Raw genomic sequence first — 14,046 nt, 5'->3', positions numbered from 1 at the left:
TTATCTTTGCTAATTTAGGTCCCTCAAATTGAATTTGCTTTTTAAACGACTCATCCACTACTGGAGTGTGTCCTTTAAAGGCATCAACTATTTCAGTCTCCACGTCATGCATGTCTGTGTCAAGATGGTATAGAGCCATGTGTTCAATGTGGAGAATTGCTCCTATTGGGATTTGAATTAGCATAGTTTCATTAGGCAGGGGTATTGGAGTAGCGGTATCATGACGGTCATATGTCATTATGGCTTCACTCACAGGTGTGTTAACCAGCCATTTATTTCCTGCTCTCTCAATTTGGGTGGTAGTTACATCCTCCCTGTGTGTCGCAACAGCATTGCATTTGTCATCCTTGGTCAACCTTTTAATGCCACACAGGCTTTCAATGGGGTCTCTTACAAAAGGTTTACTGGGGCACAGCCAGTGAATGTCTTTGATAACTGTACACAGATGTAGGCTAGGTACCAGATACAGGTCTGGATTTTCATCTTGGTAAGCTATGAGTGCAGGAGTCTCAATTTTTATGTGTATATCTTGAGACCAGAACCCTACGTTTAACACTGACTTCATCCTATATATGTTCTTAGTGTGAATTATTGGGATGTTTAACAGGAAACCAATTTCTTTAGCCTCTGGGTTAATGTGGATTGGTATGGCACTTCCCAGGCTGTAAGCTAAATGTACCTGCAGTGGTTGCGTGGTTCCATGCAAGGCCAGATTCAAGATATTCGTCACTAGCTCAACCGGTACCAAGTATGAAGGGATTCTGTTTGCTGCCAAATTGTCAATAGCAGAATTAACCTCTCTTAGCAAATCTTGCATAAGTATTTGGACCCTATGGACATGGGCATAGTCATACTGCACGACATCCACTATCCTGCTTATACTGCGGATGGTATAATTCAACAGAGTTGCATGTTGGATCGTGCCCTCTAATGTCCTATCCATCTGCTGAAGCTGCTTTTGCTGAACATCCAACTTCTCTTGTATCTCATTTCCCCTTTCAAACCTTCTACATGCTTCCTCAAAGTGGATATGCTAATGCTGTTAACTGTAGAAGTACCAACTGAGAGAAGTGAACCCAGTGCTGATGCAGTTGTCAGCATTGTACTGAGGGAGAGTTTGGAGCACCTAACACCCTTTAATTCCTCCTGTGTTATGGTGAGTTTTTGTAGCTGTTTAAGCACGTGGATTGTGTCGAACTGAGCATGCCCTATGGTATTCTCACTCCACTGGACAGCATGCCAGGGTACCATCCCCCCTGATGTGACATGTTTCTTATACATGTCAGCAGGGTCCAGCCGCATAAACACTCTCTGAGTATGCACATAACATTCGGTAACTCAAATTCCAGGGGCATCCTGGAGTATAATGCCAGTTGGAGGGCCTGATCTCACTATATCCAGGGGCTGGGCTGCATTGAGTATGCAGATCACAATGGTTATGCAGAGCAGGTTCATTCTGAAATTACACATACGCATATATGTAGTGTCACTTCACTACTTATAAACGCAACTTTCACGAACAACATACAAATACCACTATGCTTAAGTACAACGACCAGTAACAGGTGCACTGGCTCCAGTGCTTGACACAGTATAGACTTCTCTACATTGCCTGAAACTATGTGCTTTAGCAGGAGTTACTCCTGAGTGGTATCTACCTCTTGTATTCCCATGCAGGGTTTGTAAGACTTGATCTGATTAAAGTGGACCCACTTGTACTCAGGGGACCTTCTCCCTTTTGAGATCTTAATGCGGTAGGCTACCAGGGATAGTTTTCCTACAATTTCTTGAGGGCCGGACCAGTTTGGGAGAAACTTTTTGGGAACACCCACTGGTTTGGTGAAGTTGAAGTACATCACCTTGTCTCCTACTTGAAATTCTGTAGAGCTAGCCTTCTGATCATAGTATGCTTTCCTGCCCTCAGCACTTTTCTCCAAGTGTTCTTGCGCCCATGCGAATGTTTGCCTGAGGTGAGCCCTCAGGTCTACCACATACTGGTGGGCAGTGTATGCGCTGGCTACACTGACATCTTCAGGTTGGTAGAGGAGATTCAGAGGGAGTGTCATCTGTCCCCCTGTCATCATTTCAAGCGGTGTTACACCTGTGGAGTTATGAGGTGTGGACCTAATTGCCATTAAGACCAGGGGCAGTTTTACATCCCAATCCTTTCCATTAGCTGAAATGTACTTCCTCAACATCCCTACAATAGTGCGATTGGATCTCTCTACCTGCCCTGATGAGGAAGGATGGTAGGAAATGTGTAGCTTCGCCTGGACACCCAACATTTTCCAAATTTCAGCCATTACCGTGGCTGTGAAGTGAGTACCTCGATCTGAATCTACAGAGAGGGGTAGCCTCCACCTGCTGAACACCTGATTAATCAGCAAGACAGCAGTGGTCTCTGTAGTGTCATTTCAGGCTGGGAGACATTCCACCCACTTTGTGAATGCACATTAACCCTTTAAAACCTAAGGATAAAATAGGTCATTTTCACACATTTTGTTTATTTGACTGTAAAATTCTAACAGAATGTGCTATTTTCAAGTGCAAGGTGTCATTTTTTTCAGAAAACAAATGGCTTTCAAAAAAAATACAGTTTTTGACCATTAATCTTGTGTTTTGAGTTTGTAAACATAATTTAAATAGACAAAAATAAAAAAAACTGAATTTTTTTTTTTTTTTTTAGAAAAAAAGAGAAAAATCATGATCAAAATAATCCAACACTTCTTACTTCAAAATTCAACTATAATACATATATACAAGTATTTTTGGGACACTGGGTTGCACAGTTTTCATTCAGGAGGCTTTTTTGTTCATAACGCACACATTTACACATGCATGCACCCATTTTCATTTACATGTGCGGACTCATTATAGCGACGCACACACCACATGTGAAAAAGTCTCACTCAGCCTGCTCCCAAAGTCTCATCAAAAATCATCCTAATCGACTCTTATGCTGTTTACTCCTCCTTGACCATGTTTTTGTTCATTTTGTTTATTATTTGTTCATTTGTTTATGCAATCCAAAACTCCGCGCTCCCTATCTCTCTATTCAAATTCTCCCTTCCCGCTCTCCCGGAAATCTGCCGTCATTTGTTGACGGAGCGCAAGAAATTACCGTAATAAGCCATATATTGCCGAAAAGCGCATGTTGTCTGCTGTCAGGAGCAATTTGAATTATTTTGATATTGCAAACGTTAGAAGAGTTATGGTAACATGAATACAGCTTGGTCTGATGTGTCGGCGCCGACACAGCCGGTTTAAAAGGGTTAAGGAGGTACTTGTTACCTCTAGATGATTTAACTACAGGACCAATCCAATCCATCTGAAGGTTAGACCAGGGAAATGTTATACCTGCCTGCTGAAGGGGAGCTCTATGAGGGGGTTTGATGGTTGAAACTGACAACAAACTAGGCAACCCTGGATATAAGCTGCGATGTCTTGTTTCATCTGTGGCCAGTATGCTACCTGATGGAGGGTCTCATGTGTTGCCTTCACCCCCCTGTGGCCTCCACAGGGTTTGTCATGGGCATGCAGGAGCATGCAGGTGGTGTGTTCTCTTCAGGGGCATATACTAGCAAACCCTTCTCTAACCTCAGATGGTGTCTGATAAGGTACAGAGTTTTCAGGTCACTTGACTCTGCCAAATTTTGTTCAGTTATGGGATGCTTGACTGGGTCAGAGATGAATAGGTGGATAATACTGATCACAGGGTCTTGCTGTTGCATAGCAATAAGATCAGTATCTGCTAGCTCTCTGCCTATCACTACAGTCTGAGGAGTGTCAGCGGGGGCTGTCACTGTGTTCCTTGCTTGCCTGCGTGTGACAGCATTAACATTTACAAGAGGAGGCTCTGTTGTCGGAAGCCACTCCTCCTGGAACTGCCAGGAGGTACCTGCTATGGCACCTGATTTGGCTAGTCTATCAGCCTCATCATTACCTATTTTGTCTGGCCCAGGGGTTTGTGAATGCCCTTTTACCTTCTTCCAGTACACGGTCATGCCATCCTGACTGACAAGTTTATCAAAAGCAAGAAACAACTCCCTATGCTTAACTTCCTTTCCCCTGGCATTTTTCATACCATTCTGTTTCCAGTGAGGAAAGTGAGAGACAAAACTGTGTCTGGCATAGTTTGAATCAGAACAGATTACTAAATCTCTGATCCCATACTTCACTGCTTGTTGTAATGTTATGAGTGCAGTAGCGATCTCTGCATACTGACTAGACCTAGAGCCTAAACAGAACTGCTGAGCACCACAGGGGGTGTCGTTCTCCCAGACTATCCCCACCCCCGCCTGAATCTGTTGTTCATGGTGATAAGAGCACCCATCGATATAGGCCTTAGGAAGGCCTGTGCAGACATTTTCATCATAGTAATGATGGCTTGATGTCAGTGTGGGTGTGGTGGCTACTATGTTGGCTTCTGGTGTGTGTTCTCCATCACTACAATGCTGGCATGCAGCTAGTCCTTGGCCTAGTGCCATCCTATTGTTCTGGGTATACTTCACCTCTACATCATAACCTTGTAGTGCCATCATCCATGTAGCAATGCGACTGTTTGAGACTCTCCCCTCCCTAAGCCTTCGGCTGTTTAGGAACTGGACTGGTTGATGACATGTCTCAACAATGACTTTCTGGCCACCAATGTATCTAAAATGTTCAATTGCCCACACTGTAGTGAGCAGGGCTTTCTCACAGTCTGAAAACTTAGCCTCTACACTGCTGAGTGCTCTGCTAGCATAGGCAACAACCCGCTTGTCTTGGTCATGTTTTTGGGAGAGTGCTGCGCTGAGGCAGTGTTCAGAAAAACCAGCCTTGAGGAAAAACTCCTTGTCTTTGTCAGTGTAGGCAAGGCATGGAGCAGTGCACAATCTCTCTTTCAGTTCTTTCATGGACTGTTCCAAGTGAACTGTTCCAAATGAAAATGCTAACTTGTACTGATCTGCAGGGTCTACCTTCATTGTCCAAAAACCATTTGCCACGTCCACTGTGGAGAAATATTTGGCCATAGTAACCTTCGCTAGCTCTTGGTCCAGATGTATCATGGGCCAACGTAATAGGGGAACCTGTTTGTTGAGCTGGCGGTAATCTACAGTTAAACGCCACTTCTCACTTGGCTTTAGGACAGGCCAAATTGGAGAATTGTAGGTGGAGTTGCACTCACGTATTATCTTTTTCTCTAACAGGAAATCAATAATTTCATGAATAGAGTCAAAAGCAGTAAGTGGAATTCTAGGCGGGGCATTTGGATCTGTGGGGATATGGACAGTGTGGACATCTGTGACACCACAATCATAGGAATCCCTAGAAAAGATTTCCCTATGCTCATTAAACACCTGCCGTAATTCCTGATGCTGGATCTCTGTGTTCAGAGCATCTGCCTATGCTAACTGTTGTTGCACCTCTGCCTCAAAACCAGGGTATGGTTCAGTGCACGGTTCCACATCTTGCTTATAATTCGGAGGTACAGATGGCTCCTGGGCCCTCACAGTATGCACCACTATCTCACCTTCACTGTCAAAGTCTACTCTACACATAGTTCCCCCCCCATCACAGCTGGGTGGCGTGTGATGGAAATCATTTTGGTAGGGTAGGTGAGATACGCTTGTTCATAGCTGTCTTTCTCTATTGGCAAATCAGGAAGCTCTGAACTGATGCACCAACTTGGAGCTGTGATTCTGAAGGATCTGGAGAGATTCTGTATGAAGGAATGGTCTCTGATCTCTTATCAGGTGTTTTCCAAACTAATCAGGCATTATAGGAGAAAACTCAGAGCTGTTATCTTGGGAAAAGGACGTTTATAACTGGGTGCCAATAATTGTGGCCAACATGAACTAGAGAAAGCATTTTTTCACAATGAGATTTTCCCCCCACTTTCAATTGCTTTACTTCAATGATAGGTTAAAATTTTGTGAATTTTTTGAATGAAAGATCAAAACTATAAATAATGGATATTTATTTTCACAGCCACCTTTTCTCATATTTACCAAGGATGCCAATATTAGTAGAGGGCACTATGTGTCAACTTATTCTACTAACCCTAAACCTAACCAAACAGTCTACTCAGTTAGTAGACATGTAGTTGCAAATTAATGAGAATTAATCAACATGTAGTTGCAAAGGTACTTTATTCTACTATAGTTAGTAGAATGTCTAGAGTAGACTGTCAAATTAAAGTGTAACCAATTTAATAAATAACTATTTACAATAAACACTTATTCGTACACAGGACAAAGTTTGAGGGTGCACACGTAATATCTGAGGGAACGCAGAGCCATGATCACTATATGTGAGAGCAAGCCCGCTGCAAGCTGAGAGATTTGTGCTGGCTCCCTCTCGCATTACAATAATGCACTCTTGACATTTGTGACCCTGGACCACAAAACCAGTCACAAGTAGCATGGGTATATTTGTAGCAAAAACCAAAAATACATTGTATGTGTCACATTTATCGATTTTTTTGCACCCTCAGATTCAAGATCTTCAAATAGTTGTATCTCGGCCAACTATTGTTCTATCCTAACAATTTCCAAAAATTGACCCTTATGACTGGTTTTGTGGTCCAGGGTCACATTTGCCCTGGACACAAGCTGCAATATATTTATTAGTTAAAATGAATGGAGACTATTTCGTGTTTTTCTGTGGGAGCTCGATTGGCACCTATGACCTACAATATTTCGCCAAACACAGAGGTCCTGTAATAATATTAGTCCTGTGTGAATCAGAATATCTGTGATTTGGCAGGGTTGTATATAATTATTTTCCTGTGCACCTTTTTATCCATCTTTCGCAAAGAATGTGTCACGGGACAGGAGAGACGAAGACTCAAATGCTGGCAAATGGTGTTTCCTTTATTTACAAATTACAAAATAAACCAAAACACAAATGTGTGACCGTGCCACATAAGTATGGGATGATTTTAGTCTCAATATGATTAATAAATGCACACTCAATTATCCATGTACTAGATAAATGTTGTGAATGTATTTTACTAACCACAAACAAATGTCATTTAATTTGAATCTGTGGAATTCGGGATTGAATGATTGTGCAGCGATTTGTACAAATAGAAACATGTTTGCGAATACACATGTTCTGTTCTGCATTAATAAATCAAAAATTGCTCATGCAAAAATGAATCCGCGCATTTGTGGATCAGAAGACACGCGTGCATTTATTGACATTTTGTTCGAATCGATCGCGTTTGGTTCATTTGGATTTTGAGACTTCCTTTTCGCAGTTTATAGCATTCCACCCACCCACACACACACACAACTAACGAACAAGCCAGGGCTATCATTAACGTCAACACGATTCATAAATGTGTGTCACTATACAATGAAACAAATGCTTTTCAACCGGTGTCTGTAGAATTAAGAATTACATAAATGTGCAGCAATTTGTAAGTTTTTGTATTTGTTTGTGAGTATTAATGTTCTACTTTGTATTAAAGTGTGACAATTTCCGCGTGAAAAAATGAATCCATGCATTTCTGGATCAGGCGACATGCGTGCATTTATTGATTCCTTGTTCGAGTCGATCCTGTTCGGTTCATTTGGATTTTGAGACTTGCTTTCCGCAGTTTTCAGCACTGACGATCCACACGCAACTGAAAGGCAAGGCCGGCAGTTACCACTAGATGGCAGTCGCAGAATTACCGTGCTGGTAGTCTTCAAATTCATCTAGTTAAAAAATAATAATAATAATATTAATTTGAATCAAGCTAATTGTGTACTGAAGTATCATTTGTCTTTTTCGATTACTTTATTTACACGGAAAATATAAGTCTAGTCACTTGGCTTACGCACCCTCCCCCCACGATCGGAGTCGAATTTAGTTTTGGAATCGATTCGATTATAGGATACACACTGACTTAACGTCATGGCGGGACAACCTGTGCCAACGACTGCAACTGCTGTAAGTAATATTTTATTAACATTCAGTGTTGTTGTTGTTGTTCCATTGATGGTCGCAGTACTACTGTACATAGGCCTACTGTAGTAGAGAATGCAGCCTAATTTAAATTGATGACGAATTTTCGACACATTCGATGAAAGAAAATAGGCCTAACTGTTATGTGTAGTAAGAGCAGGAAAAGAAAAGTGATTTGGCAATAACTAACATAACAATTTTAGACCTTAACACGTCTTTAAACTTGGCTCAGGTTAAATACTGAAGTGCATTGTGGTATATTTCTGTGTTCAATTGTTAATTACATATACCATTTTATTTTATTTTATAGAACACTGTAGAGAGTATGGCTCAGGCCCTAGTCACAGCCATCTCCAGGGAGTTGTCTACAGGTCACACTCAAAACACAGGTTCTGCACCTGTCAGGCCTCCTCAACGTGCCTCTAGCAACACCTTTACTCCCTTCATTACTCCCTCTATTACTCCTCTACTCCCTCTACCAGCACTGATGCATCTGCCAGAGTCAACCAGGCTTTAAAGAGGTAGAATTAATTATAACAAATTATTTAATTTAAAATATTTAGTAAATTTTTGACAAAAAGTTTTATATTATACTTTAATTATAATGCAATAACTACTCATTTTCTGAACTCAATGCCACTTGTGAATGCCACTTCATACTTTTGAATGCTATTATTTACTTGCATTTTCTCAGACAGTTTCCAAATATGTTTAGTGCTAAATCTGACGCAAAGAGAGGCAAAGGTCGGATTAGCAGAACAGTGCCTATCAAGTGCACAGATCTCACAGTCTGTGTTCTACCTTCACCGACAACCCTAACACGAAGCCTACAGTAGAATTGGAACTGGCTCAGGCAGGGTTAGGGAAAAAGTGGTGACAATAGCAGAGGACTGCAAACACATGGATGTAAGTGCTTATATGTCTGATGATTTGGTATATTTGAATGCTTTTTGTATTCAAAAAGCTATATGCAATGTTGTTAAAAATTCTATTACCTGGTGTACATTTGAAATCTTATGTTTGACTTTTCATGAATTATCCATTTATAGATAGTAACAATTATGGAGGAAGAGTTCCCCAAACTTCAACCACTACAAGGACGGTGGATGTTTTATAAAGCAACCGGTAAATATGGGGATTTCGAGCTAGTTTGAAGAGCTCAGTTAACTAAAGATTATCTGTCAATTAGGATCAATTCATTACATACATACAATTTCTGTTGCAGGAGGAAGTGGCCAGAGAAGAATGACTCTTATCTCCATGGACACAGAGGGTTACTCTGGTCGGCAAATTCGGTCTGTCTCGAACAGTGGCAAAAATGTCCTTTTTTTAGTGCCTCTTCAGGAGGAGATGGACACTCAGCCTCTTCCCTACAATTCAGCCGAATTTGCAAAGATGCCAAAGGTTCCCTGTGTCACCTGCAACACCACCATGCCACTGCAAATGTTGGCTTTGCATGCCGAGGAGTGCAAACTAAATTCCAATGTGAGTTGTGTACACATTTGCACCAATTGTGAGTTTTGTATAGCCATATTTGCACAGCAGCAAAATACAGTTTTTACCTACGTTACACACACAATTACATTTTTATTTAAATAAATGTCTTTGGTCCACAATGACTGTATGTGTACATGTCGTAAAACATGTTCACACCAATGGCAATAACTTTAACTAAAGTAACTGAGGCAGGTTAATATAATTTTTAAATTACAGGAGAATATTGATCTAGTCATTGTGGAGGATACAGATTTAGAGGATCAGGTCACAAATACTGATGCAGGTGCCAGAGATGTTTCTGAAGACAGCCTTGCGGTAATGCTTATTTCTCAAATTTTATTGCATTTAAAACAAGACTTACTTTCCTGCTAACTTTTACTTTTTGTATACATTTTCTTGTCATTACAGGTGTGCCCTATATGCCAAAAGGAGTTGCCATTGTCTGTATTACCTTATCATGGCAGTTTATGTGCTGAGAGGTATACGTTTTTTTTAATTGTTTTTTTTATTAACTTTGATATATATGCTTGGTACTAAAATCTTATTATAAGGATTTATGCAGTCAAGCCTTGTGGTTTCACACACAATGCTTAAGATGGTCCCAGACTTAAAGGTGGGGTATGTAATTTTCTTTTTTGTCAATTTTTTCAAAATAACTTGAAATCCTATTCCTAACCCACTTACAGCCACTGAGTTAGAAGCACTGAAATGAAAATTAAGCAATTTAATCATCTGTGGAACGGGCAGGACTCGAAAAACTCCAGCCAATCATTTCCAAGACCACCTAGAATCATTGGACAGTAAGTGCGTCAGTAAGTGCGTCGTTTGACCGTCGCAATGTCCTAATTGAGGACATTTAAGGCATAATCCTGGCTTAATCTAAGCTCTGTCTGTGAAACCAGGTCAATATGTATACTATGTGGCTATACTTGACATTACAAACAATAAAAGAAGGCATGAATTCAGTTGTTATGAAGGCTGCTATGACCCATAGTACTAAATGCTTGTGAGATGGACTAGGGATTGTGCATAGCACAACAACATAAACATTAAATTGTTTATAACTGCATCAGTGTTATTTGTAAGGTAAATGTCTTATATTTTATATTGGTCTAAGATCATTCAGTACAAGGGGTTTTGAAGATGACATGGAGCAGCCAGGGCCATCATCTGGAGCTCATTCATCTCGTATTTCAGGACCAGCAACAGAAGGTGAATTATACAATTGTGAATGTCAACAGTTATGGTTATACATTTGTGAAGTAATTAATAATTACATTTTATTGGAAAATAAGTGAATTTTTTTTTAAACTGAATCAAAATAAATAAAATTAAAAGTTCTGAGACTTTTACAGCTTGAGGTCATCTCAATGCTACTGCGCTCATACAAATCGAATCAAATGAAACTTGGTCTTACATAAAACTTTAACATTCTTTTTACGTACAAACTGTAAAAATTGTATGACTCTTGTTCTTTGTTGGGGCACATACTCAGACATAGGATTAATGCATGGCTTGGCTACATATGATATGCAATATCTCATGGGCTCCAACTTTATGATTGCCAAGTCGTTGTCTATTTAATTTGATTAAAAAAATTAATAGTTCTAATTTTCTGTCTTTTTTTTTTAGAATGGAAAACAGTGGAAAACCCTCAGGAGGCTGTACAGCTCTTCTTTGAGCATTTGCGTGAAGGAGGTAAAAGGCAGCCAACCCTTTTTCTGTCACTGGATTCCAGGGATACTGATGAGGAACGGGACAGGTCCCTCATTTCATTTTACAAACAACAACGTGAAAAGAACCAGTGGGCTGCTCCATTTAACTGTCACATTCAAGGTATCAAGTTAAAAACAGAAGATGTTTCTAAAACATGTGATTCTAATAAACAATTTCCATCTCTAACGCATATATTAGAGATGGATATATATAATATATAACTTTATAAAAATCGATAACAATAATATTGATACATGGTGCTGAACCTATCAGTACTGTAGTCTGCATAAACAAGTATAACTTAATCTATTCATTTTTTTGAATGGAACATTTTTGTTTGTTTGTTTAATTCTTTGAATACTTTGTGTTTTGTAGGAGATGCTGCAATTGGCATTGGAGTGACTAGACATATCCTGTCAACAACCATTGCTAAATTAAAGCATGGATTTAAACTGAACTATGGTATGAAATATTGCTAATGCAGTTTTCACATAAATTAGCAAATGTACAGGACTATGCATCTAGTTAAGTGAAGAAGTATATTTATTTAACAGCCATTTTAGTGTCCTCATAGAGAGTAATGTTTTTTGGCAGTGTTTTGTTGTTGATGGCCTTCAGAAACAGAAAATCTAATTTACCTTATGAAGCGAGATGTATCTAGCATTGCTATATTAATCAGACACAACATTATCTAGCAATCTATCTGTTTGTCAATTTACTGTCCAGCTTTAAAACTGGTAACACCTTACAATAAGGTTTCTTTAGTTAAGATTAGTTAAGTTAATTGCAACATTTACAAATACATAATTAAAATCAAAAGTTGTACTAACTAACATTAAAAAAGATTAATAAATATTGTAACACATTTATAGCTCATGGGTATTTCATTTTAGTTAATACAATAACTAATGTTAATAAATTAAACCTTATTGTAAAGTTTTGCTGTAAAATATTTCAAAATTCAAGTTTTGAAAAAAAATAAAATTAAAAAGCTTGTTGTTATGTACTGTAATTTTCTAATTGCAATGTATTCTTATCAGGAAATGCAGCAGAGACCACTCTGTTTGAGGGGGAAATAGACCACCTTTGCCTACTGCATCAGCTGTACTTGTTGAGAGTGAACTTTTGTGATGGCTGGAAGAATGATTGGCCACTCATTAATCAATCAAGGTCCTGCTTTGTCAGGCCTAAGCCTGGCAATAGTACATTCTTTGACAGGGGGCACAAAGGACACAGCCACCACAAATCTCTGTTTAGAGGACTGCCCAGACATTGAACAAAGGGAGACGATTCGTCTAGTGAGTAGATAAAATTAGCCAGGTCTTTCAACAGTGTTTTATGGGTTCTGATGAAATGCAGACATGTAAAAAATATCTGCTAATTCTGTGCACTTAATAATGCTTGTATTTTATAGCTGCTGAAAGATGAATGGACTGAGGATGAGACCTCACAAGTTTCCAACCTTTGTTTGGACTTTTACTTTGCTGTACCAAACAAGAGGAGCAACAAGATGCTGCTCTTCCAACAGCTTCTCACTCATGCTGTAATATATTATATGTGTCCTCCTATGTTTCTATTTTTTTCCTAAACAACACTACAAAGTTAACAAACTTCATCAAAGAATATTCTAGTTTATTATACACATTCATACTACTTATAATTGTTATTTAGATTATATATTGTTATTTTTACAATACTAAATATTATTTTAATTTACAGGTCCTTGGCCGAGCCGGTGCTCAACTAAAACAATTAAAAAAGGGATTGAAGGACACTGGTGTCTGGCCACTAATCAGCTGTAGACCAGATGTGTTACCCCTGCTGTTCCCAAGAGAAAGTGAAGTTGAAATCACACCTGAGGTAAATTGTCAAAATGTGCAAGAATTATAAATTCACTTGAAAAAATATTTGGTTTGGTAGCATGACTTTTTTTGATTTTGGGAAATTACAGATGATCCTGCAAGCCATCCAGTGGCCCCAAACACAGCATACAGAAGACAGCGAAGACAGTGATGCTGACGACATACAGCCTGAGAAACTTAATCTTGTTACAGGCCTTTTGAGAACCTTTGTTGAACATGGTAATATTTTTGTATTACTAGATGGTACCACCTAAAGATTTTTTTTCTGTTATATGTGAACAGTAAACATATTTCTTTCTCTTTTTTGTCTTAGCATCACCCAGCAACCTGAGGAAACTTCTCAAATTCTGGGTTGGATGGGAAGTAGTGCCACGCACCCTCAAGCTGGAAGTTGTTCAGTCCAGTGGACCAAACCAATTGCCAAAGGCATACACTTGTCAAGAGCGCATTCGCCTGCCAGATCACTATACCTCCCTCTCAGCTCTCACAGCTGACATGATGGTATGTCTGCAGTCTGTGGAGAGTGGTTTTGGCCTTGTGTAGATGTTAATTAATTTCTTAAACCGTTTTAGATTGAAACATTTTTTTGTTACTGTTGCTTGTCTATTACCGTAAATATGCCAATGTTATAATAATATAATAATGTGTAATTTGAGCCGTTCCATTTTGTAATGATATATTTTAATGATATAGACTTAATGTTCAATGTGATATGGTCAATGCAAATCTTATCCAAAAACTCAATGTTGTTTATTTGAATTTATTAAATGACATCTTCTGATAAAAAAAGTATAATGGTTAGAAAAATCAACTAAAAAACATAAAAAAATTAAATGCAACAGTATCTAATTTTCAGCTAGTATGTTTTCAACATATTGAACTGTACTCAAAAAAATGTCCATGCCATATAATATTAATATGAGGATTAATATGTTCTCTCAGCTGCTCCACTTGTTCAGGAGTTAGAGGGTTGTCAAACCGTGGAACATTCACCACAGTGTGTGGATCCAAAATATACCCACTGTCCTCCCAGTCA

The 14,046-nt window shown here is 39.1% G+C and overlaps 1 protein-coding gene across 1 annotated transcript; it reads left to right on the top strand.

Annotated features, from left to right (window-relative positions):
* The first annotated feature begins 8,351 nt into the window (after window positions 1-8,351).
* LOC131522468 (uncharacterized) lies at window positions 8,352-13,693 on the top strand. Its single transcript, XM_058747973.1, has 15 exons — window positions 8,352-8,456; window positions 8,630-8,841; window positions 8,985-9,060; window positions 9,161-9,420; window positions 9,649-9,747; window positions 9,841-9,911; window positions 10,550-10,644; window positions 11,065-11,268; window positions 11,524-11,610; window positions 12,189-12,243; window positions 12,290-12,446; window positions 12,563-12,691; window positions 12,868-13,008; window positions 13,100-13,229; window positions 13,324-13,693. The coding sequence occupies exons 2-15, from the start codon at window positions 8,836-8,838 to the stop codon at window positions 13,551-13,553; spliced, it is 1,740 nt and encodes a 579-aa protein (XP_058603956.1). The 5' UTR covers window positions 8,352-8,456; window positions 8,630-8,835; the 3' UTR covers window positions 13,554-13,693.
* Window positions 13,694-14,046: the final 353 nt, after the last annotated feature.

This window comes from Onychostoma macrolepis, chromosome 16 (assembly GCF_012432095.1).
Source record: "Onychostoma macrolepis isolate SWU-2019 chromosome 16, ASM1243209v1, whole genome shotgun sequence".
NCBI classification, from domain to species: Eukaryota; Metazoa; Chordata; class Actinopteri; order Cypriniformes; family Cyprinidae; genus Onychostoma; species Onychostoma macrolepis.
This window is presented reverse-complemented; position numbering and strand designations above follow the sequence as displayed.